The 23,304-nt window shown below is 56.8% G+C and overlaps 1 protein-coding gene across 8 annotated transcripts in view; it reads left to right on the forward strand.

The window, feature by feature from the left end:
* The window catches only part of SPTBN4 (spectrin beta, non-erythrocytic 4), a 75,227-nt gene that overhangs the window by 16,427 nt on the left and 35,496 nt on the right, over nucleotides 1-23,304 (forward strand). For 3 of the 8 annotated variants that reach the window (XM_074534273.1, XM_074534271.1, XM_074534272.1), the window contains exons 11-17: nucleotides 2,437-2,739; nucleotides 5,474-5,624; nucleotides 7,265-8,135; nucleotides 10,110-10,247; nucleotides 11,022-11,799; nucleotides 13,268-13,470; nucleotides 14,799-14,889. In XM_074534273.1, the coding sequence (XP_074390374.1) occupies nucleotides 2,437-2,739; nucleotides 5,474-5,624; nucleotides 7,265-8,135; nucleotides 10,110-10,247; nucleotides 11,022-11,799; nucleotides 13,268-13,470; nucleotides 14,799-14,889 (2,535 nt within the window). Of the gene's footprint in view, nucleotides 1-2,436; nucleotides 2,740-3,694; nucleotides 3,746-4,194; nucleotides 4,246-5,473; nucleotides 5,625-7,264; nucleotides 8,136-9,074; nucleotides 9,098-9,316; nucleotides 9,379-9,769; nucleotides 9,822-10,109; nucleotides 10,248-11,021; nucleotides 11,800-13,267; nucleotides 13,471-14,798; nucleotides 14,890-23,304 lie in introns of those variants that run through there. The other 5 variants (XM_074534276.1, XM_074534275.1, XM_074534279.1 and 2 more) reach the window with 5 other exon arrangements.

Below are 23,304 nucleotides of genomic sequence, written 5' to 3' on the forward strand. Positions count from 1 at the left end.
GTGGGACCTCATTATGGGTGGTGGGACCTCGTTATGGGTGGTGGGACCTCATTTTGGGTGGTGGGACCTCATTTCGGATGGTGGGACCTCATTATGGGTGGTGGGACCTCATTTTGGGTGGTGGGACCTGATTTTGGGTGGTGGGATCTCATTTTGGGACCTCAATTTGGGTGGTGGGACCTCATTGTGGGTGGTGGGACCTCATTTTGGATGGTGGGACGTCATTATGGGTGGTGGGACCTCATTTTGGGTGGTGGGACCTGATTTTGGGTGGTGGGACCTCATTGTGGATGGTGGGACCTGATTTTGGGTGGTGGGATCTCATTATGGGTGGTGGGACCTCATTGTGGATGGTGGGACCTCATTTTGGGTGGTGGGACCTCAATTTGGGTGGTGGGACCTCATTTTGGTTGGTGGGACCTCCTTATGGATGGTGGGACCTCATTATGGGTGGTGGGATCTCATTTTGGATGGTGGGAACTCATTGTGGATGGTGGGACCTCATTGTGGGTGGTGGGACCTCAATTTGGGTGGTGGGACCTCATTTTGGGTGGTGGGACCTCATTGTGGGTGGTGGGACCTCAATTTGGGTGGTGGGACCTCAATTTGGGTGGTGGGACCTCATTGTGGATGGTGGGACCTCATTGTGGGTGGTGGGACCTCAATTTGGGTGGTGGGACCTCATTTTGGGTGGTGGGACCTGATTTTGGGTGGTGGGACCTCAATTTGGGTGGTGGGACCTCATTTTGGGTGGTGGGACCTCATTTTGGGTGGTGGAACCTCATTTTAGATGGTGGGACCTCAATTTGGGTGGTGGGACCTCATTGTGGATGGTGGGACCTGATTTTGGGTGGTGGGACCTCATTATGGGTGGTGAGACCTCATTTTGGATGGTGGGACCTCATTTTGTGTGGTGGGACCTCATTGTGGGTGGTGGGACCTCATTGGGGACCACCTTGAGCAGGGGAGGGGTGGTTGGACATCTTTGGCCTCCTCCTTGACCACAGAGGTCTGGTGGAACCTCCTTGACCTGGGAGAGGATGTTGGGGTTGGACCTCATTGACCACAGAGGTCTGGTGGAACCTCATTGGCTTCCTCATTGACCATGGAGGTCTGGTGGAACCTCCTCAACCTCTTCACTGACCATGGAGAGGGGGTTGGACCTCATTGTGTCCTCATTGACCACAGAGGTCTGGTGGGACCTCATTGACCACAGAGGTCTGGTGGAACCCCCTTGGCCATGGAGGTCTGGTGGAACCTCCTCGCCCTCCTCCTTGACCACAGAGGTCTGGTGGGACCTCCTTGATTATGATGGACTGATGGGACCTCCTTGACCATGGAGATCTGGTGGAACCTCCTTGGCCATGGAGATCTGGTGGAACCTCCTTGACCTTCTCATTGACCACGGAGGTCTGGTAGAACCTCATTAGGCTCCTCCTTGACCATGGAGAGGGGGTTGGACCTCATTGGTTATGGAGGTCTGGTGGGACCTCCTCAATCTCTTCATTGACCACAGAGGTCTGGTGGCACCTCCTTGACCTCCTCACTGACCATGGAGAGGGAGTTGGACCTCCTTGGTTATGGAGGTCTGGTGGAACCTCATTGGCGTCCTCATTGACCATGGAGGTCTGGTGGAACCTCATTGACCATGGAGATCTGGTGGAACCTCCTCAATCTCCTCATTGACCATGGAGAGGGGGTTGGACCTCATTAGGGTCCTCATTGACCATGGAGGTCTGGTGGGATCTCCTTGACCTTCTCATTGACCACGTAGTTCTGGTGGAACCTCATTAGGCTCCTCCTTGACCACAGAGGACTGGTGGAACCTCCTTGGCCATGGAGGTCTGGTGGAACCTCCTTGACCTTCTCATTGACCATGGAGGTCTGGTGGAACCTCCTCGACCTCCTCCTTGACCTCAGAGGTCTGGTGGAACCTCCTTGACCATGGAGGTCTGGTGGAACTTCATTGACCTCCTCATTGACCATGGAGAGGGGGTTGGACCTCCTTGACCACATAGCTCTGGTGGAACCTCATTAGGCTCCTCCCTGACCACAGAGGTCTGGTGGAACCTCCTTGAACTCCTCCTTGACCACGTACCTCTGGTGGAACCTCCTCGACCTCCTCATTGACCATGGAGAGGGGGTTGGACCTCATTGTGGTCCTCATTGACCACAGAGGACTGGTGGGATCTCATTGACCATGGAGAGGGAGTTGGACCTCCTTGGTTATGGAGGTCTGGTGGAACCTCCTTGGTTATGGAGGTCTGGTGGAACCTCCTTGACCTCCTCCTTGACCACGTACCTCTGGTGGAACCTCCTTGACCTTCTCATTGACCACGTACCTCTGGTGGAACCTCATTAGGCTCCTCCTTGACCTCTGAGGACCCCACCCCACCCGTGTCCATCTCCACGTGTCCCCCCCCCCCGTTATTTCAGGACAACTTCGGCTACGACCTGCCGGCGGTGGAGGCGGCCATGAAGAAGCACGAGGCCATCGAGGCCGACATCTCCTCGTACCAGGAGCGCGTCCAGGCCGTGGTGGAGCTGGCGCTGGAGATGGAGGCCGGCGGCTACCACGACGCGCGGCGCGTGGGCGCGCAGAGGGACAACGTCCTGCGGCAGTGGGCGCTGCTGACGGAGCTGCTCCGCGCCCGCCGCGCCCGCCTCGAGCAGAACCTGGCCCTGCAGAAGGTCTTCCAGGAGATGGTCTACATGATCGACTGGATGGAGGAGATGCAGGTGGAGATGGGACCATGGAGGAGATGGGGGGGGTTGTGCGGTGGAGTTGTGGGAAGGGTTGAGGAGCGCTGGGAGGGTCCATGGGGTTGGGTGGTCAATGTTCTCCATGGGGTTCATGGTTGAGGTTCTTCATGGGGTTCATGGTTGAGGTTCTCCATGGGGTTGGGTGGTTGAGGTTCTTCATCGGGTTGGGTGGTTGAGGTTCTTCATGGGGTTGGAGAAGATGGAGGTGCCTGAGGAGCTGGATGAGGTTGAGGTGGTGCAGCACAGGTGGGGTGGTTGAGGTTCTTCTTGGGGTTCATGGTTGAGGTTCTCCATGGGGTTCATGGTTGAGGTTGGATGGCTGAGGTTCTCCATGGGGTTGGGTGGTTGGGGTTGGGTGGTTGAGGTTCTTCATGGGGTTCGGTGGTTGAGGTTGGATGGCTGAGGTTCTTCATGGGGTTCATGGTTGAGATTCCTCATGGGGTTCAGGAGATGGTCTACCTGATCGACTGGATGGAGGAGATGCAGGTGGAGATGGGACCATGGAGGAGATGGGGGGAGGTGGGGTGGAGGTCTGGGAAGGGTTGAGGAGCGCTGGGAGGCTTCGTGGGGTTCATGGCTGAGGTTCCTCACGGGGTTGGGTGGTTGAGGTTCTTCATGGGGTTGGATGGTCAATGTTCTTCATGGGGTTCATGGTTGAGGTTCTCCATGGGGTTGGGTGGTTGAGGTTCTCCATGGGGTTGGATGTTTGAGGTTCTCCATGGGGTTGGAGAAGATGGAGGTGCCTGAGGAGCTGGATGAGGTTGAGGTGGTGCAGCACAGGTGGGGTGGTTGAGGTTCTTCATGGGGTTGGGTGGTTGAGGTTCTCCATGGGGTTCATGGTTGAGGTTGGATGGCTGAGGTTCTCCATGGGGTTGGGTGGTTGGGGTTGGGTGGTTGAGGTTCTTCATGGGGTTGGGTGGTTGAGATTCCTCATGGGGTTCAGGAGATGGTCTACATGATCGACTGGATGGAGGAGATGCAGGTGGAGATGGGACCGCGCAGGAGATGGGGGGGTGGGGGGGTCGAGGTCTGGGAAGGGTTGAGGAGCTCTGGGAGGGTCCATGGGGTTGGATGGTTGAGGTTCCTCATCGGGTGGAATGATTGAGGTTCTCCATGGGGTTGGAGAAGATGGAGGTGCCTGAGGAGCTGGATGAGGTCGAGGTGGTGCAGCACAGGTGGGGTGGTTGAGGTTCTTCATGGGGTTGGGTGGTTGAGGTTCTCCATGGGGTTGGGTGGTTGAGGTTGGATGGCTGAGGTTCTCCATGGGGTTGGGTGGTTGAGGTTCTCCATGGGGTTCATGGTTGAGGTTGGATGGCTGAGGTTCTCCATGGGGTTCGGTGGTTGGGGTTGGGTGGTTGAGGTTCTCCATGGGGTTCGGTGGTTGGGGTTGGGTGGCTGAGGTTCTTCATGGGGTTCATGGTTGAGGTTCTCCATGGGGTTCAGGAGATGGTCTACCTGATCGACTGGATGGAGGAGATGCAGGTGGAGATGGCAACGCGGAGGAGATGGGGGGGTGGGGTGGAGGTCTGGGAAGGGTTGAGGAGCTCTGGGAGGGTCCATGGGGTTGGGGTTGGGTGGTTGAGGTTCTCCATGGGGTTGGGTGGTTGAGGGTGGATGGCCAAGGTTCTTCATGGGGTTCATGGCTGAGGTTCTCCATGAGGTTCATGGCTGAGGTTCCTCACGGGGTTGGGTGGTTGAGGTTCTCCATGGGGTTCATGGTCGAGGTTCTTCATGGGGTTGGGTGGTCAAGGTTCTTCATGGGGTTGGGTTGTTGAGGTTGGATGGTCAAGGTTCTCCATGGAGTTGAGTGGTTGAGGTTCCTCATGGGGTTCATGTTTGAGGTTCTCCATGGGGTTGGGTGGTGGGGGTTGGATGGTCAAGGTTCCTCATGGGGTTCATGCTGGAGGTTCTCCATGGGGTTCATGGTTGAGGTTCCTCACGGGGTTCGGTGGTTGAGGTTGGATGGTCGAGGTTCTCCATGGTGTTGGATGGTTGGGGTTCCTCATGGGGTTCGTGGTTGAGGTTCTTCATGGGGTTGGGTGGTCGAGGTTGGATGGTCAAGGTTCTTCATCGAGTTCATGGCTTAGGATCCTCATGGGGTTGGATAGTTGAGGTTCTCCATGGGGTTCATGGCTGAGGTTCTCCATGGGGTTGGGTGGTCATGGTTCTCCACGAGGTTCATGGCTGAGGTTCTCCATGGGGTTCATGGCTGAGGTTCTTCACGGGGTTGAATGGTTGAGGATCCTCATGGGGTTGGATGGTCGAGGTTCTCCATGGAGTTCATGGCTGAGGTTCTCCACGGGGTTCATGGTTGAGGTTCTCCACGGGGTTCATGGTTGAGGTTCTCCACGGGGTTCATGCTGGAGGTTCTCCATGAGGTTCATGGTCGAGGTTCTCCCTGGGGTTCATGGCTGAGATTCTCCATGGGGTTGGATGGTCGAGGTTCTCCATGGGGTTCATGGTCGAGGTTCTCCAGGGGGTTCATGGCTGAGGTTCTCCACGGGGTTCATGGTTGAGGTTCTCCATGGGGTTGGGTGGTTGGGGTTGGATGGTCAATGTTCTCCACGGGGTTCATGGCTGAGGTTCTCCATGGGGTTGGATGGTCAATGTTCTCCACGGGGTTCATGCTGGAGGTTCTCCACGGGGTTCATGGCTGAGGCTCCTCACGGGGTTGGGTGGTTCAGGGTGACGCGGGTCGGTTCTTCTGCAGGTTCTCCTGCTCTCCAAGGACCTGGGGAAGCACCTGCTGGAGGTGGAGGACCTGCTGCAGAAGCAGGGGCTGCTGGAGGCCGACATCGCGGCGCAGAGCGAGCGCGTCCAGGCCCTCAACGCCGCCGCGCTCGAGTTCTCCGAGCTGGACGGTAACGGCGCCACCAGGGTGGACAACCGGGGCACGGGGAGGTGGTGGGCTTGGGAAGGTCTGATGGACCATGGAAAGGTCAGGCGTGGTCTTGGTGGACCATGGGAGGACCAGCCGAGGTTTTGATGGACCATGGAGGGATCAACCAAGGTCTTGGTGGACCATGGGAGGATCAGCCAAGGTTTTGATGGACCATGGAAAGGTCAGGCAAGGTCTGATGGACCATGGAGAGGTCAGGCGTGGTCTTGGTGGACCATGAGAGGATCAGCCAAGGTCTGATGGACCATGGAAAGGTCAGACAAGGTTTTGATGGACCATGGAAAGGTCAGGCAAGGTCTGGTGGACCATGAGAGGAGCAGCCAAGGTCCTGATGGACCATGGAAAGGTCAGGCAAGGTCTGATGGACCATGGGAGGATCAGACAAGGTTTTGATGGACCATGGAGGGATCAACCAAGGTCTTGGTGGACCATGGGTGGGTGAGCCAAGGTCTTGGTGGGCCATGGAAAGGTCAGGCGTGGTCTTGATGGACCATGAGAGGATCAGCCAAGGTCTGATGGACCATGGGAGGATCAGCCAAGGTTTTGATCGACCATGGAGGGATCAACCAAGGTCTTGGTAGACCATGGGAGGGTCAGCCAAGGTCTTGGTGGACCATGGAAAGGTCAGACGTGGTCTTGATGGACCATGGAAGGGTCAACCCATGATCTTGGTGGCCCATGGAAAGGTTGACCTAAGGTTTTGGTAGATCATGGAAGGGTCAACCCAAGGTTCTGGTGGGCCCTGGAATGGTCAACCCATGATCTTGGTGGCCCATCAAAAGGTTGACCCAGGGTTCTGGTAGATCATGGAAGGGTCAACCCAAGGTCCTGGTGGACCCTGGAATGGTCAACCCAAGGTCTTGGTGGGCCTTGGAAGGTTCAACCCAAGGTTCTGGCAGGCCATGGAATGGTCAACCCAAGGTCCTGGTGGCCCATCAAAAGGTTGAGCCAGGGTTCTGGTAGATCATGGGAGGATCAACCCAAACTTCTGGTAGATCATGGAAGGGTCAACCCAAGGTTCTGGTGGACCATGGAAAGGTCAGGCAGCTTTTGGTTGGCCATGGAAGGGTCAATCGAGGTCTTGATGGACCATGAGAGTATCAGCCAAGGTCTTGATGGACCATGAAGGAGCCATTCAGGATCTTCGTGGGCTATGGAATGGTCAACCCATGATCTTGGTGGCCCACGGAAAGGTTGACCCAAGGTCCTGGCGGGCCATGGAATGGTCAACCCAAGGTCCTGGTGGACCCTGGAATGGTCAACTCAACGTCCTGGTGGACCATGGAATGGTCAACCCATGATCTTGGTGGGCTATGGAAGGGTCAACCCAAGGTCCTGGTAGATCATGGAATGGTCAACCCAAGGTCCTGGTGGACCATGGAAGGGTCAACCCAAGGTCCTGGTGGGCCATGGAATGGTCAACTCAAGGTCCTGGTGGGCCACCTCCAAGAGTCCCCACAGAACCCTTGGGGTTGGAAGAACCCTCTGAGATCCTGGAGTCCAGCCCAGAGCAGAGGCCGGAGCGTCGTGTCCGGTCCTTCCTCGGACACCTCCGGGCCTGGTGACCCTTGGCCACCGCCTGAGTGTCTTCTCCTGGCCCAGGCTACCAACCGTGCGACCCTCAGATCATCTGCAACCGCGTCCACCACGTGCAGGCGTGCCTGGAGGAGCTGCGCGCGCTGGCGGCCAAGCGCAGGAAGGAGCTGGAGGACTCGCGGCACCTCTGGACCTTCTTCCAGGAGATGGAGGAGGCCGAGGCCTGGATCCGCGAGAAGGAGAAGATCCTGGCCACCAGGAGCTGCGGCCGCGACCTCAGCAGCGTCCTCACCTTGACCACCAAGCACAAGACCATGCTGGGCGAGCTGGGCAACCGCCGCGCTCTGCTCCACCAGACCATGAAGAAAGGCGAGAAGATCCTGGCCAAGAAGCCCTTGGGCTCCGCGGGCATCCAGGAGAAGATGCGCGAGGTCTGCCTGCGCTGGAAGAAGCTGGAGGAGATCACGGGGCTCCACCAGCAGCGCCTGGAGGACGCGCTGAGCTTCTTCCAGTTCAGCGCCGACACGGACGACCTGGTGGCGTGGCTGCAGGACATCTACCGCGTGGTGTCCAGCGACGACTTCGGCCACGATGAGCACTCGAGCCGGGCGCTGCTGCGGCAGCACGGAGCTCTGCTGGAGCAGGTGGAGAAGCAGCGCGGAGCCGTGCTGGGGCTCCGCGCGCAGCTGGCGCTGCTGGCGCCCGAGCGCCGCCAGGGCGTGGACATCCAGATCCGTGTGGTGGAGGTGGAGCAGCTCTACGGCGAGGTGGCCGAGGTGGCCGTGCTGAGGACGCAGTGGCTGCGGGACGCGCTGGCCGTCTACCGCATGTTCAGCGAGGTGCACGCCTGCGAGGTGTGGGTGGACGAGAAGGAGCAGTGGCTGGAGAGGATGGAGGTGCCCGAGGAGCTGGATGAGGTCGAGGTGGTGCAGCACAGGTGGGCTGGGGTTGGGTGAGGTTCCTCATGGGGTTGGGTGGTTGAGGTTGGATGGTCAAGTTTCTTCATGGGATTGGATGATTGTGGTTCTTCATGGGCTTGGCTGGATGGTTGAGGTTCTTCACAGGGTTGGGTGGTCGAGGTTCTTCATGGGGTTGGGTGGTTGAGGCTCCTCATGGGGTGGAATGATTGAGGTTCCTCATAGGGTTGGGTGTTGAGGTTCTTCATGGTGTTCGTGGTTGAGGTTCTCCATGGGGTTGGGTTGTTGGGGTAGGGTGGTGAGGTTCCTCATGGGCTTGGATGGTTGGAGTTGGATGGTCAAGTTTCTTCATGGGGTTGGATGGTTGAGGTTCCTCATGGGGTTGGATGGTTGTGTTTCTCCATGGGGTTCATGGTTGGGGTTCTCCATGGGGTTGGTTGGTTGAGGTTCTTCATGGCATTGGATGGTTGAGGTTCTTCACAGGGTTAGATGGTTGAGGTTCTCCATGGGGTTGGATGGTTGAGGTTTTTCACGGGGTTGGATGGTTGAGGTTCTCCATGGGGTTGGGTGGTTGAGGTTCTTCATGGGGCTGGGGAAGATGGAGGTGCCCTGAGGAGCTGGATGAGGTCGAGGTGGTGCAGCACAGGTGGGGTGGGGTTGGGTGAGGTTCCTCAGGGGGTTCGTGGTTGAGGTTGGGGTTGGATGGTTGAGGTTCTCCCTGGGGTTCATGGTTGGGGTTCTCCATGGGGTTGGGTGATTGAGGTTCTTCATGGATGGTTGAGGTTCTCCATGGCATTGGATGGTTGAGGTTCTCCATGGGGTTGGATGGTTGAGGTTCTCCACGGGGTTGGATGGTTGAGGTTCTCCATGGGGTTGGGTGGTTGAGGTTCTCCATGGGGTTGGGTGGTTGAGGTTCTTTATGGCGCTGGGGAAGATGGAGGTGCCCTGAGGAGCTGGATGAGGTCGAGGTGGTGCAGCACAGGTGGGGTGGGGTTGGGTGAGGTTCCTCATGGGGTTCATGGTTGAGGTTCTTCATGGGGTTGGGTGGTTGGGGTTGGATGGTCAAGTTTCTCCATGGGGTTGGGTGATTGGGGTTCTCCATGGGGTTCATGGTTGAGGTTCACCCTGGGGTTCATGGTTGGGGTTCTCCATGGGGTTCATGGTTGAGGTTCTCCATGGGGTTGGGTGGTTAAGGTTCTCCATGGGGTTGGAGAAGATGGAGGTGCTCGAGGAGCTGGATGGGGTCGAGGTGGTGCAGCACAGGTGGGGTGGGGTTGGGTGTAGTTCCTCAGGGGGTTCGTGGTTGGGGTTCGTGGTTGGGGTTCGTGGTTGAGGTTCCTCATGGCGTTGGGTGGTTGGGGTTCTCCATGGGGTTCATGGTTGAGGTTCTCCCTAGGGTTGGACGGTTGAAGTTCTCCATGGGGTTGGGTGGTTGAGGTTCTCCATGGGGTTCATGGTTGAGGTTCTCCATGGGGTTGGATGGTTGAGGTTCTTCATGGATGGTTGAGGTTCTCCATGGGGTTGGGTGGTTGAGGTTCTCCATGGGGTTGGATGGTTGAAGTTCTCCATGGGGTTCATGGTTGAGGTTCTCCATGAGGTTGGGTGGTTGAGGTTCTCCATGGGGTTGGGTGGTTGAGGTTCTCCATGGGGTTGGAGAAGATGGAGGTGTCCGAGGAGCTGGATGAGGTTGAGGTGGTGCAGCACAGGTGGGGTGGGGTTGGTTGGGGTTCTCCATGGGGTTGGATGGTTGAGGTTCTTCATGGATGGTTGAGGTTCTCCATGGGGTTGGGTGGTTGAGATTCTCCCTGGGGTTCATGGTTGAGGTTCTCCATGGGATTCATGGTTGGGGTTCTCCATGGGGTTGGATGGTTGGGGTTCTCCATGGGGTTCATGGTCAAGGTTCTCCATGGGGTTGGGTGGTTGAGGTTCACCCTGGGGTTCATGGCTGAGGTTCCTGGTGCCCCTGGTGGACCTGCCCGTGTCCTCCTGCCCAGGTTTGAGAGCCTGGACCAGGAGATGAACAGCGTCATGGGGCGCATCCTGGACGTCAACCAGGTGGTGCAGCAGCTGGTGGATGGAGGCCACCCCAGCTCGGACGAGGTCCGGTCCTGCCAGGACCACCTCAACAGCCGGTACGGGCGTGGAGGGGACCCGAGGTGGACCTTGACCTTCTTGGGGTCTCCATGGTGGGGTTGGAACTTCTCAACCTGAGGTTCTCCAGTGGTGGGATGTCCCTGTGGGGTCCAGGTCTCCATTGGAGTGGTCCAAGCCCATCCTGGGGGTCCTGAAGTGATCTCAATGTTCTTGAGGTCTCCTTGGTGGGGACAGCTTTGTGTGACCCCAAACCTGAGGTTCTCCGTGGTGGGACGTCCCCATGGGTTCCACCTCACCAGGACAATGGTCCAAGCCCATCCTGGGGGTCCTGAAATGGTCCCAACCTTCTTGAGGTCTCCTTGGTGGGGAGAGCTTTGTGTGGGGGTGTCTGGAGACCTCCAACCTGAGGTTCTCCGAGTGGTGGGACGTCCCCATGGGTTCCACCTTACCAGGACAATGGTCCAAGCCCATCTTTGAGGTCTCCTTGGTGGGGGACAGCTTTGTGTGACCCAAACCTGAAGTTCTCCATGGTGGGACGTCCCCATGGGTTCCACCTCACCAGGACAATGGTCCAAGCCCATCCTGGGGGTCCTGAAATGGTCCCAACCTTCTTGAGGTCTCCTTGGTGGGGAGAGCTTTGTGTGGGGCTGTCTGGAGACCTCCAACCTGAGGTTCTCCAGTGGTGGGACGTCCCCATGGGTTCCTCCTCCCCATGCCACCATTCCCAGCCCATCCCAAAGGTTTCTCCTGATCCTGGTGGGCCCCACCCCAGCTCAGAGAAGGTCTCACCCCTCTCCCATCCCCGTCTCCAGCTGGAACCGCGTGGTGGAGCTGGTGGAGACCAAGAAGAGCCAGCTGAGCTCGGTGCTGAAGATCCAGAACTTCCTGCTGGAGTGCGGCGAGATGAAGGCGCAGGTGCGCGACAAGAGGAGGTCCATCGAGGCCACCAGCTCCGGCGGCGGCGGCGGCGGTGGTGGTGGAGGTGACCTGGGCGGGCTGGTGGCCCTGCAGCGCCGCCTGTCCACCATGGAGGCCGCGCTGGTGGCCCTGGAGCCGCGGCTGCTGGAGCTCCAGCGCGAGGGCCAGGCCCTGGCCCAGGCCCACCCCGGGCGCGCCCTGGAGGTGCTGCTGCCCTTGGAGGAGATCGGCCGCGAGTGGGACGAGCTGCAGAGGACCTTCCGCGGCTGCGAGGACACGCTGGCGGTGGCCGGGCGCCTGCGGCAGTTCCTGCAGGACCTGGACGAGTTCCTGGCGTGGCTGGTGAAGGCCCAGGCGGCCGTGGGCTCGCAGGAGGTCCCGCAGAGCTTGGCCGAGGCCGAGGAGCTGCTCAACGTCCACGTGGCCCTCAAGGAGGAGATCAACGGGCGCGAGGAGGACTTTGGGCGGCTGCAGGCGGCCAGCGAGCTGCTGGCCGTGGAGGAGGTGGACGTGCCCCACGGGTCCCTGCAGCAGTGGCTGCACAAGCTGGACGCGGGCTGGGGGAAGCTCCTGCAGAGCTGGGACGCCCGGAGAGAGCTCCTGGTGCAGGCCCACGTCCTGCAGCTCTTCCTGAGGGACGTGCAGCAGTGCCAGGGCAGCCTCGACAGCCAGGTGGGCACCGAGGAGGTGGGGTGGGAGAAGGTCTGGGTGGTGGAGATGGTGGTGGGATGGGTGGGAGAAGGTCTGGGAGGTGGACGTGGTGGTGGGATGGGTGGGAGGAGGTCTGGGAGGAGGTCTGGGAGGAGAACGTGGTGGTGGGGTGGGATAGGAGGTCTGGGAGGTGGAGATGATGGATGGGTGATGGGTGGGAGAAGGTCTGGGAGGTGGAGATGATGGATGGGTGATGGGTGGGAGAAGGTCTGGGAGGTGGACGTGGTGGTGGGGTGGGAGGTGGACATGGTGGTGGTGGGGTGGGTGGGAGAATGTCTTGGTGGAGATGGTGGTGGGATGGGTGGGAGGAGGTCTGGGAGGTGGAGATGATGGATGGGTGATGGGTGGGAGGAGGTCTGGGAGGTGGACGTGGTGGTGGGAGGGGTGGGAGAAGGTCTGGGGTGGTGGAGATGATGGATGGGTGATGGGGACCATGGTTAGAAGGTCCTGGTTGATGGAGATGGTGGATGGGTGGTGGGATGGGAGAAGGTCTGGGGTGGTGGAGATGATGGGGTGGGATGATGGGGACCATGGTTAGGTGAAGGTCTGGGGTGGTGGAGATGATGGATGGGTAATGGGGACCATGGTTAGAAGGTCCTGGATGATGGAGATGATGGATGGGTGATGGGAACAATCAATGGTTAGAAGGTCCTGGATGATGGAGATGATGGATGGGTGATGGGAACAATCAATGGTTAGAAGGTCTGGGGTGGTGGAGATGATGGATGGGTGATGGGTGGGAGAAGGTTTGGGAGGAGGTCTGGGTGGAGAACATGGTGGTGGGATGGGATGGGAGAAGGTCTTGGTTGGTGGAGATGATGGATGGGTGATGGGGACCATGGTTAGAAGGTCCTGGTTGATGGAGATGGTGGATGGGTGATGGGTGGGAGAAGGTCTGGGAGGAGGAGATGGTGGTGGGGTGGGAGAAGGTCTGGGAGGAGAACATGGTGGTGGGATGGGATAGGAGGAGGAGCTCTGGGAGGAGGACATGGTGGTGGGATGGGCTGGGAGAAGATCTTGTTTGGTGGAAATGGTGGATGGGTGATGGGGACCATGGTTAGAAGGTCCTGGATGATGGAGATGGTGGATGGGTGGTGGGATGGGAGAAGGTCTGGGGTGGTGGAGATGGTGGGGTGGGATGATGGGGACCATGGTTAGGTGAAGGTCTGGGATGGTGGAGATGATGGACAGGTAATGGGGACCATGGATGGGAGAAGGTCTGGTTGATGGAGATGGTGGATGGGGACCATGGTTAGAAGGTCCTGGATGATGGAGATGGGTGGAAGAAGACTTTGGGTGGTGGGAATGGTTTGCAGAAGGTCCTGAGAGATGGACTTGGGTGGGAGCAACCCCTGGTGGATCTGCTGTGGCTTTGAGGTGACCACCCCAAGGCCACCTCAGAGCCCACCAACCCCACCAACCCCACCAGGAGACCACGCTGGCCCACGCCGAGCTGCCCGACTCGGTGGACGGGGTGACCAAGGCGCTGAAGGAGCACAAGGACTTCTCCACCACGCTGGAGCTGAACCTGCAGAAGGTCCAGCTGGTCCTGCAGGCCGGCGAGAGCCTCCGGCGGCAGCGGCACCTCCACAGCGACCGCGTGGCCCAGGCCATGGAGGAGCTCCGCGACAGGTGGGGACACCAGGAGACACCTGGGGACACCATGGAGATCCCCGGGCCACCAGGGAGACCCTCGGGGCCACCAGGGAGATCCCTGGGGCCACCATGGAGATCCCCAGGCCACCATGGAGCACCCTGGGCCCACCATGGAGATCCCCAGGCCACCATGGAGATCCCTGGGGCCACCATGGAGATCCCCAGGCCACCAGGAGACACTCTGGGGCCACCAGGAGACACTCTGGGGCCACCAGGGGACACCTGGGGCCACCATGGAGATCCCCGGGCCACCAGCAGCTCCCAGGAACCCCAAAACTCCACCCAGGAACCCAAAATTTCATCCAGGAACCCCAAAATTCCACCCAGAACCCCAAAACTTTACTCAGAACCCCCAAAATTCCACCCAGGAACCCAAATCATCTTCCAGGACACCAAAATTCCACCCAGGAACCCCAAAATTTCACCCAGGAACCCAAAATTTGACCCAGGAACCCAAAACATCTCCCAGAATGCCAAAACTCCTCCCAGGAACCCAAAACATCTTCCAGGACACCAAAACTCCACCCAGGACCACAAAAGTCCACCCAGGAACCCAAAATTTCATCCAGGAACCCAAAACTGCCACCGGAAGCCCCAGAATTTGACTCAGGAACCCAAAATTTGACCCAGAATCCCCAAAACTCCTCCCAGAAACCATCAAAACCACTCAGGACCCCAAAGCTCCACCCAGGACCACAAAAGTCCACCCAGGAACCCAAAACTCCATCCAGGAACCCAAAACACCACCCAGGAACCCAAAACTCCATCCAGGAACCCAAAATTCCATCCATAATCCATCAAAATTCCACCCAAGAACCCAAACTTCACCCAGGAACCCAAAACTCCACCCAGGAACCATCGAAACCCCTCAGAACCCCCAAAACTCCGCCCAGGACAACAAAACTCTACCCAGGAACTCAAAATTTGACCCAGAACCCCAAAACTCCACCCAGGAACCCAAAAATTGACCCAGAACCTCCCAAACTCCACCCAAGAACCCAAAACAGCTCCCAGGAACCCAAAACTCCACCCAGGACCCCCAAAATTACACCCAGGAACCCAAAACTCCATCCAGAACCCCAAAACATCTCCCAGAACCTCCAAAACTCCTGCCAGGAACCCAAAATTTGACCCAGAACCCCAAAACTCCACCCAGGACCCCCCTGGAGGACAGGGCTGGGTTTGCTGGTGGACCCCAGGTGGGAGCTCGTGCCTCAGTTTCCCCTCTGAGGGGAGGCTCAGGGGTTAATTAGCGGTTAATTAAGGGTTAATTAAGGGTTAATTAGGAGGTCCCACCCCTGCAGGAGCCAACGCAACCACCAGCTGGCCCAGGAGTGGACGCGGCGCCTGCAGGACCACCTGGAGCTCCAGAGGTTCCTCCAGGAGTGCCGAGAGGTCAGGCCTGGTCCGAGGAGACCCCTCCCCAAAACCCTCCATGGTGGGCCTGGGTTCTCCTTGGGTTCTTCTTGGGTTCTCCTTGGGTTCTCCACCAGGTTCTCCTTGGGTTCTCCTCTGGGTTCTCCTCTGGGTTCTCCTCCAGGTTCTCCTTGGGTTCTCCTTGCGTTCTCCTTGGGTTCTCCTTGGGTTCTTCACCAGGTTCTCCTTCAGGTTCTCCTTGGGTTCTCCTTGGGTTCTCCTTGGGTTCTCCTCCAGGTTCTCCTTGGGTTCTCCTTGGGTTCTCCTTGGGTTCTCCTCCAGGTTCTCCTTAGGTTCTTCTTGGGTTCTCCTTGGGTTCTCCTCCAGGTTCTCCTTGGGTTCTCCTTGGGTTCTTCACCAGGTTCTCCTCCAGGTTCTCCTTGGGTTCTCCTTGGGTTCTCCTTGGGTTCTCCACGGGTTCTCCTCCAGGTTCTCCTTGGGTTCTCCTTGGGTTCTCCTTGGGTTCTCCTTGGGTTCTTCACCAGATTCTCCTCCAGGTTCTCCTTGGGTTCTCCTTGGGTTCTCCTCTGGGTTCTCCTCCGGGTTCTCCTCCAGGTTCTCCTCTGGGTTCTCCTCTGGGTTCTCCTTGGGTTCTCCTTGGGTTCTCCTCTGGGTTCTCCTCTGGGTTCTTCACCAGGTTCACCTTGGGTTCTCCTCTGGGTTCTCCTTGGGTTCTCCACGGGTTCTCCTTGGGTTCTCCTTGGGTTCTCCTTAGGTTCTCCTCCAGGTTCTCCTTGGGTTCTCCTTGGGTTCTTCACCAGGTTCTCCTTGGGTTCTCCTCTGGGTTCTCCTCCAGGTTCTCCTCTAGGTTCTCCTCCAGGTTCTCCTTGGGTTCTCCTCTGGGTTCTCCTTGGGTTCTCCACGGGTTCTCCTTGGGTTCTCCTTGGGTTCTCCTTAGGTTCTCCTCCAGGTTCTCCTTGGGTTCTCCTTGGGTTCTTCACCAGGTTCTCCTCCAGGTTCTCCTTGGGTTCTCCTTGGGTTCTTCACCAGGTTCTCCTTGGGTTCTCCTTAGGTTCTCCTCCAGGTTCTCCTTGGGTTCTCCTCCAGGTTCTCCTTGGGTTCTCCTTGGGTTCTCCTTGGGTTCTCCTTGGGTTCTCCTTGGGTTCTCCACCAGGTTCTCCTCTTGGTTCTCCTTGGGTTCTCCTTGGGTTCTCCACGGGTTCTCCTTGAGTTCTCCTTGGGTTCTCCTTGGGTTCTCCTTGGGTTCTCCTTGGGTTCTTCACCAGGTTCTCCTCCAGGTTCTCCTTGGGTTCTCCTTGGGTTCTCCTTGGGTTCTCCTCCAGGTTCTCCTCCAGGTTCTCCTCCAGGTTCTCCTGGGGGTGCTCAGGCCCCTCTTGGTGTCACCTCCTGGTCCATGGTGGGCTCCACCTCGGGTGGGGTTCAGGGTGGGCAGGACCCCAAAAATCTCCCCCAGGGTTGGGTTTGGGGGTCTCCAAGACCTCACAGAGGTTCCTCAGCATCTCAGGAGGCTTCGGTGGTGCTGGGGTGGGACCTTCTGTGGTCCATCCCAGGAGATGGCTCAGCCCCAAAGATGTCACCCCATGGAGTTTGGGTTGGATCTGGGGGTCTTCAAGACCCTCAGGGTTCCTCAAGATGTTCCTCAGCATCTCAGGAGGCTTCGGTGGAGGTCAGGTGGGACCTGCATGGTCCATCCCAGGAGATCTCCCACCCCCAAGGTGTCACCTTATGGATTTGGGGTTGGGTTTGGGGGTCTCCAAGACCCCACAGAGGTTCCTCAGGAGGTTCCTCAGCATCTCAGGAGGCTTCCGTGGAGGTGGGGTGGGACCTTCTGTGGTCCATCCTCAGCAGTCACAAGGGTGGTGAGACCCAAACTTGTCCTCACACAGATTTGGGGTTGGGCTTGGGGGTCCCCAAGACCCCACAGATGTTCCTCAGCATCTCAGGAGGCTTCGGTGGTGGTCAGGGTGGGACCTGCATGGTCCATCCCAGGAGATGGCTCAGCCCAAAAATGTCCCTCCATGAGTTTGGGGGTCTCCAAGACCTTCAGGGTTCCTCAAGATGTTCCTCAAAGATCTCCTCACACGGATTTGGGGTTGGGTTTGGGGGTCTCCAAGACCCCACAGAGGTTCCTCAAGAGGTTCCTCAGCATCTCAGGAGGCTTCGGTGGAGATGGGGTGGGACCTTCTGTGGTCCATCCCTGGAGATGGCTCAGCCCCAAAGGTGTCACCTTATGGAGTTTGGGTTGGATCTGGGGGTCTTCAAGACCCTCAGGGTTCCTCAAGATGTTCCTCAGCATCTCAGGAGGCTTTGGTGGAGGTCAGGTGGGACCTGCATGGTCCATCCCAGGAGATCTCCCACCCCCAAGGTGTCACCCCATGGATTTGGGGTTGGGTTTGGGGGTCTCCAAGACCCCACAGAGGTTCCTCAGCATCTCAGGAGGCTTCAGTGGAGGTCAGGGTGGGACCTGCGTGGTCCATCCCAGGAGATCTCTCACCCCAAAGATGTCACCCCATGGATTTGGGGTTGGGTTTGGGGGTCTCCAAGACCCTCGGGGTTCCTCAAGATGTTCCTCAGCATCTCAGGAGGCTTCGGTGCAGGTGGGGTGGGACCTTCTGTGGTCCATCCTCAGCAGTCACAAGGGTGGTGAGACCCAAACTTGTCCTCACACGGATTTGGGGTTGGGTTTGGGGGTCTCCAAGACCCCTCGGGGTTCCTCAAGAGGTTCCTCAGCATCTCAGGAGGCTTCGGTGGTGGAGGGGTGGGACCTTCTGTGGTCCATCCCTGGAGATGGCTCAGCCCCAAAGGTGTCACCTTATGGAGTTTGGGTTGGATCTGGGGGTCTCCAAGACCCCTCGGGGTTCCTCAAGATGTTCCTCAGCATCTCAGGAGGCTTCGGTGCAGGTGGAGTGGGACCTTCTGTGGTCCATCCTCAGCAGTCACAAGGGTGGTGAGACCCAAACTTGTCCTCACACAGATTTGGGGTTGGGCTTGGGGGTCCCCAAGACCCCACAGATGTTCCTCAGCATCTCAGGAGGCTTCGGTGGTGGTCAGGGTGGGACCTGCATGGTCCATCCCAGGAGATGACTCAGCCCAAAAATGTCCCCCCATGAGTTTGGGGGTCTCCAAGACCCTCAGGGTTCCTCAAGATGTTCCTCAAAGATCTCCCCCCATGGATTTGGGGTTGGGTTTGGGGGTCTCCAAGACCCTCAAGATGTTCCTCAGCATCTCAGGAGGCTTCGGTGGTGCTGGGGTGGGACCTGCATGGTCCATCCCAGGAGATCTCCCACCCCCAAGGTGTCACCTTATGGATTTGGGGTTGGGTTTGGGGGTCTCCAAGACCCTCAAGATGTTCCTCAAGATGTTCCTCAGCATCTCAGGAGGCTTCGGTGCAGGTGGGGTGGGACCTGCTTGGTCCATCCCAGGAGATCTCCCACTCCAAAGATCTCCCCCCATGGATTTGGGGTTGGGTTTGGGGGTCTCCAAGACCCCACAGAGGTTCCTCAAAATGTTCCTCAGCATCTCAGGAGGCTTCGGTGGTGGTCAGGGTGGGACCTGCATGGTCCATCCCAGGAGATGGCTCAGCCCAAAAATGTCCCTCCATGAGTTTGGGGGTCTCCAAGACCTTCAGGGTTCCTCAAGATGTTCCTCAAAGATGTCCCCCCATGGATTTGGGGTTGGGTTTGGGGGTCTCCAAGACCCCACAGAGGTTCCTCAAGAGGTTTCTCAGCATCTCAGGAGGCTTCGGTGGAGGTGGGGTGGGACCTTCTGTGGTCCATCCCTGGAGATGGCTCAGCCCCAAAGATGTCATCTTATGGAGTTTGGGTTGGATCTGGGGGTCTCCAAGACCCCTCGGGGTTCCTCAAGATGTTCCTCAGCATCTCAGGAGGCTTCGGTGGTGCTGGGGTGGGACCTTCTGTGGTCCATCCCTGGAGATGGCTCAGCCCCAAAGGTGTCATCTTATGGAGTTTGGGTTGGATCTGGGGGTCTCCAAGACCCTCAGGGTTCCTCAGGAGGTTCCTCAGCATCTCAGGAGGCTTCGGTGCAGGTGGGGTGGGACCTTCTGTGGTCCATCCTCAGCAGTCACAAGGGTGGTGAGACCCAAACTTGTCCTCACACGGATTTGGGGTTGGGCTTGGGGGTCCCCAAGACCCCACAGATGTTCCTCAGCATCTCAGGAGGCTTCGGTGGTGGTCAGGGTGGGACCTGCATGGTCCATCCCAGGAGATGACTCAGCCCAAAAATGCCCCTCCATGAGTTTGGGGGTCTCCAAGACCTTCAGGGTTCCTCAAGATGTTCCTCAAAGATCTCCCCCCATGGATTTGGGGTTGGGTTTGGGGGTCTCCAAGACCCCACAGAGGTTCCTCAGCATCTCAGGAGGCTTCAGTGCAGGTGGGGTGAGACCTGCCTGGTCCATCCCAGGAGATCTCTTGCCCCAAAGATCTCCCCCCATGGATTTGGGGTTGGGTTTGGGGGTCTCCAAGACCCTCAAGATGTTCCTCAGCATCTCAGGAGGCTTCACTGGTGGTCAGGGTGGGACCTTCTGTGGTCCATCCCAGGAGATGACTCAGCCCAAAAATGTCCCCCCATGAGTTTGGGGGTCTCCAAGACCTTCAGGGTTCCTCAAGATGTTCCTCAAAGATGTCCCCCCATGGATTTGGGGTTGGGTTTGGGGGTCTCCAAGACCCCACAGAGGTTCCTCAAGAGGTTCCTCAGCATCTCAGGAGGCTTCGGTGGAGGTCAGGTGGGACCTGCATGGTCCATCCCAGGAGATCTCTTGCCCCAAGGTGTCACCTTATGGATTTGGGGTTGGGTTTGGGGGTCTCCAAGACCCCACAGATGTTCCTCAGCATCTCAGGAGGCTTCGGTGGAGGTGGGGTGGGACCTTCTGTGGTCCATCCCAGGAGATGACTCAGCCCAAAAATGTCCCCCCATGAGTTTGGGGGTCTCCAAGACCTTCAGGGTTCCTCAAGATGTTCCTCAAAGATGTCCTCACACGGATTTGGGGTTGGGTTTGGGGGTCTCCAAGACCCCACAGATGTTCCTCAAGAGGTTCCTCAGCATCTCAGGAGGCTTCGGTGGAGGTCAGGTGGGACCTGCATGGTCCATCCCAGGAGATCTCCCACCCCCAAGGTGTCACCTTATGGATTTGGGGTTGGGTTTGGGGGTCTCCAAGACCCCACAGATGTTCCTCAAGATGTTCCTCAGCATCTCAGGAGGCTTCGGTGCAGGTGGGGTGAGACCTGCCTGGTCCATCCCAGGAGATCTCTTGCCCCAAAGATCTCCCCCCATGGATTTGGGGTTGGGTTTGGGGGTCTCCAAGACCCCACAGAGGTTCCTCAAGAGGTTCCTCAGCATCTCAGGAGGCTTCGGTGGAGGTGGGGTGGGACCTTCTGTGGTCCATCCTCAGCAGTCACAAGGGTGGTGAGACCCAAAGATGTCCTCACACGGATTTGGGGTTGGGGGTCTCCAAGACCCTCAGTGTTCCTCAGGAGGTTCCTCAGCATCTCAGGAGGCTTCGGTGGAGGTCAGGGTGGGACCTGCATGGTCCATCCCAGGAGATGACTCAGCCCAAAAATGTCCCCCCATGAGTTTGGGGGTCTCCAAGACCTTCAGGGTTCCTCAAGATGTTCCTCAAAGATCTCCCCCCATGGATTTGGGGTTGGGTTTGGGGGTCTCCAAGACCCCACAGATGTTCCTCAAGATGTTCCTCAGCATCTCAGGAGGCTTCAGTGGTGCTGGGGTGGGACCTTCTGTGGTCCATCCCAGGAGATGGCTCAGCCCCAAAGGTGTCACCTTATGGAGTTTGGGTTGGATCTGGGGGTCTTCAAGACCCTCAGGGTTCCTCAAGATGTTCCTCAGCATCTCAGGAGGCTTCGGTGGAGGTCAGGTGGGACCTGCCTGGTCCATCCCAGGAGATCTCCCACCCCCAAGGTGTCACCCCATGGATTTGGGGTTGGGTTTGGGGGTCTCCAAGACCCCACAGAGGTTCCTCAGGATGTTCCTCAGCATCTCAGGAGGCTTCGGTGGTGCTGGGGTGGGACCTGCCTGGTCCATCCCAGGAGATCTCTCAGCCCATGGATTTTGGGGTGAATTTGGGGGATTTTGGGGTGAATTCAGGGGTGAATCTGGGGGATTTTGGGGTGAATTCAGGGGTGAATTTTGGGATGAATTTTGGGGTGAATTTGGGGAATTTAGGGGTGGATTTGGGGGCAATTTTGGGGTGGATTTTGGGGGATTTGGGGTTGATTTGGGGTCAATTTTGAGGTGGGATTTGGGGTTAATTTTGGGTGAATTCCAGGTGAATTTTGGGGTGAATTTGAGGGGATTTAGGGGTCAATTTTGGGGGATTTGGGTGAATTTGGGGTGAATTCGGGGGGTTTTGGGTGGATTTAGGGGTGAATTTTGGGGTGAATTCAGGGTGATTTAGGGTCAATTTTGGGGGAATTTGGGGTGAATTTTGGGGTGAATTCAGGGGGTCAATTTTGAGGTGGGATTTGGGGTTAATTTTGGGGTGAATTCGGGGTGGATTTGGGGTGGATTTTGGGGTGAATTCCAGGTGAATTTTGGGGTGAATTCGAGGGGATTTAGGGGTGAATTTTGGGGCATTTGGGTGAATTTTGGGGTGAATTCAGGGTGATTTAGGGTCAATTTTGGGGGAATTTGGGGTTAATTTTGGGGTGAATTCGGGGGGTTTTGGGGGTGGATTTAGGGGTGAATTTTGGGGTGAATTTTGGGGCATTTGGGGTCAATTTTGAGGTGGGATTTGGGGTTAATTTTGGGGTGAATTCCGGGTGAATTTTGGGGTGAATTCGAGGGGATTTAGGGGTGAATTTTGGGGATTTAGGGGTGGATTTTGTGGAATTTTGGGGGTGATTTTGGGGTGAATTTGGGGTATTTTTGGGGTGATTTTGGGGTAATTTTGGGGTGGATTTTGTGGGCGAATTTTGTGGGATTTTGGGGGTGAATTTTGAGGTGAATTTGGGGTGGTTTTGAAATGAATTTGGGGTTGATTTTGGGGTGGATTTTGTGGGGATGTTTGGGTTGATCTTGGAGTGAATTTTGGGGTATTTTGGGGTGATTTTGTGTGGATTTTGGGGTGATTTGGGGTGGATTTGGGGTGGATTTTGGGGTGGATTTGGGATATTTTTGTGTGGATTTTGGGGGTGATTTGGGGGTGATTTTGGGGTGATTTTCTGGAGATCTTGGGGGTGGATTTTGGGTGAATTTTGTGGGATTTTGGGTGAATTTTCTGGCGATTTTGGGGGTGGATTTTATGGGGATATTTTGGGGCAATTTTGGGGTGAATTTGGGGTATTTTTGTGTGGATTTTGGGGTGATTTAAGGTGGATTTTGGGTGAATTTTGTGGGGATCTTGGGTGTTGATTTGGGATGGATTTGGGGGTATTTTTGGGGTGATTTTGTGTGGATTTTGGGGTGATTTAGTGTGGATTTGGGGTGGATTTTGTGGGGATTTTGGGTGAATTTTGGGGGTGGATTTGGGGTGAATTTGGGGTATTTTTGGGGTGGATTTTGTGGGTATTTTTGGTGAATTTTGTGGGGATTTTGTGTGGATCTTGGGGGTGAATTTGGGCTATTTTTGGGGTGATTTTGTGTGAATTTTGTGTGGATTTTGGGGTGAATTTGGGCTATTTTTGTGTGGATTTTGGAGTGATTTAGGGTGGATTTGGGGTGGATTTTGTGGGGATTTTGTGGGTATTTTTGGGGTGAATTTGGGGTATTTTTGTCTGGATTTTGGGGTGAATTGGGGTGGATTTTGTGGGGATTTTGGGGGTGGATTTGGGGGTATTTTTGGGGTGATTTTGTGGGGATTTTGGGGTGATTTAGGGTGGATTTGGGGTGATTTTGTGCGGATTTTGGGCTATTTTTGGGGGTGATTTTGTGGGGATTTTGGGGGTGAATTTGGGCTATTTTTGGGGTGATTTCGGGGTGATATGGGGTGGATTTTGGGGGTGATTTTGTGTGGATTTTGGAGTGATTTAGGGTGGATTTGGGGTGGATTTTGTGGGGATTTTGTGGGTATTTTTGGGGTGAATTTGGGGTATTTTTGTCTGGATTTTGGGGTGAATGGGGGTGGATTTTGTGGGGATTTTGGGGGTGGATTTGGGGGTATTTTTGGGGTGATTTTGTGGGGATTTTGGGCTATTTTTGGGGTGATTTTGTGGGATTTTGGGGGTGAATTTGGGCTATTTTTGGGGTGATTTTGGGGGTGATTTTGTGTGGATTTTGGGCTATTTTTGGGGTGGATTTTGTGGGGATTTTGGGTGATTTTGTGGGGATTTTGTGGGTGAATTTGGGCTATTTTTGGGGTGATTTGGGGGTGGTTTGGGGTGGATTTTGGGGGTGATTTTGTGCGGATTTTGGGCTATTTTTGGGGTGATTTTGTGTGGATTTTGGGGGTGAATTTGGGCTATT

The sequence above is a fragment of the Zonotrichia albicollis genome, unplaced genomic scaffold (genome assembly GCF_047830755.1).
Source record: "Zonotrichia albicollis isolate bZonAlb1 unplaced genomic scaffold, bZonAlb1.hap1 Scaffold_73_unloc_1, whole genome shotgun sequence".
NCBI classification, from domain to species: domain Eukaryota; kingdom Metazoa; phylum Chordata; class Aves; order Passeriformes; family Passerellidae; genus Zonotrichia; species Zonotrichia albicollis.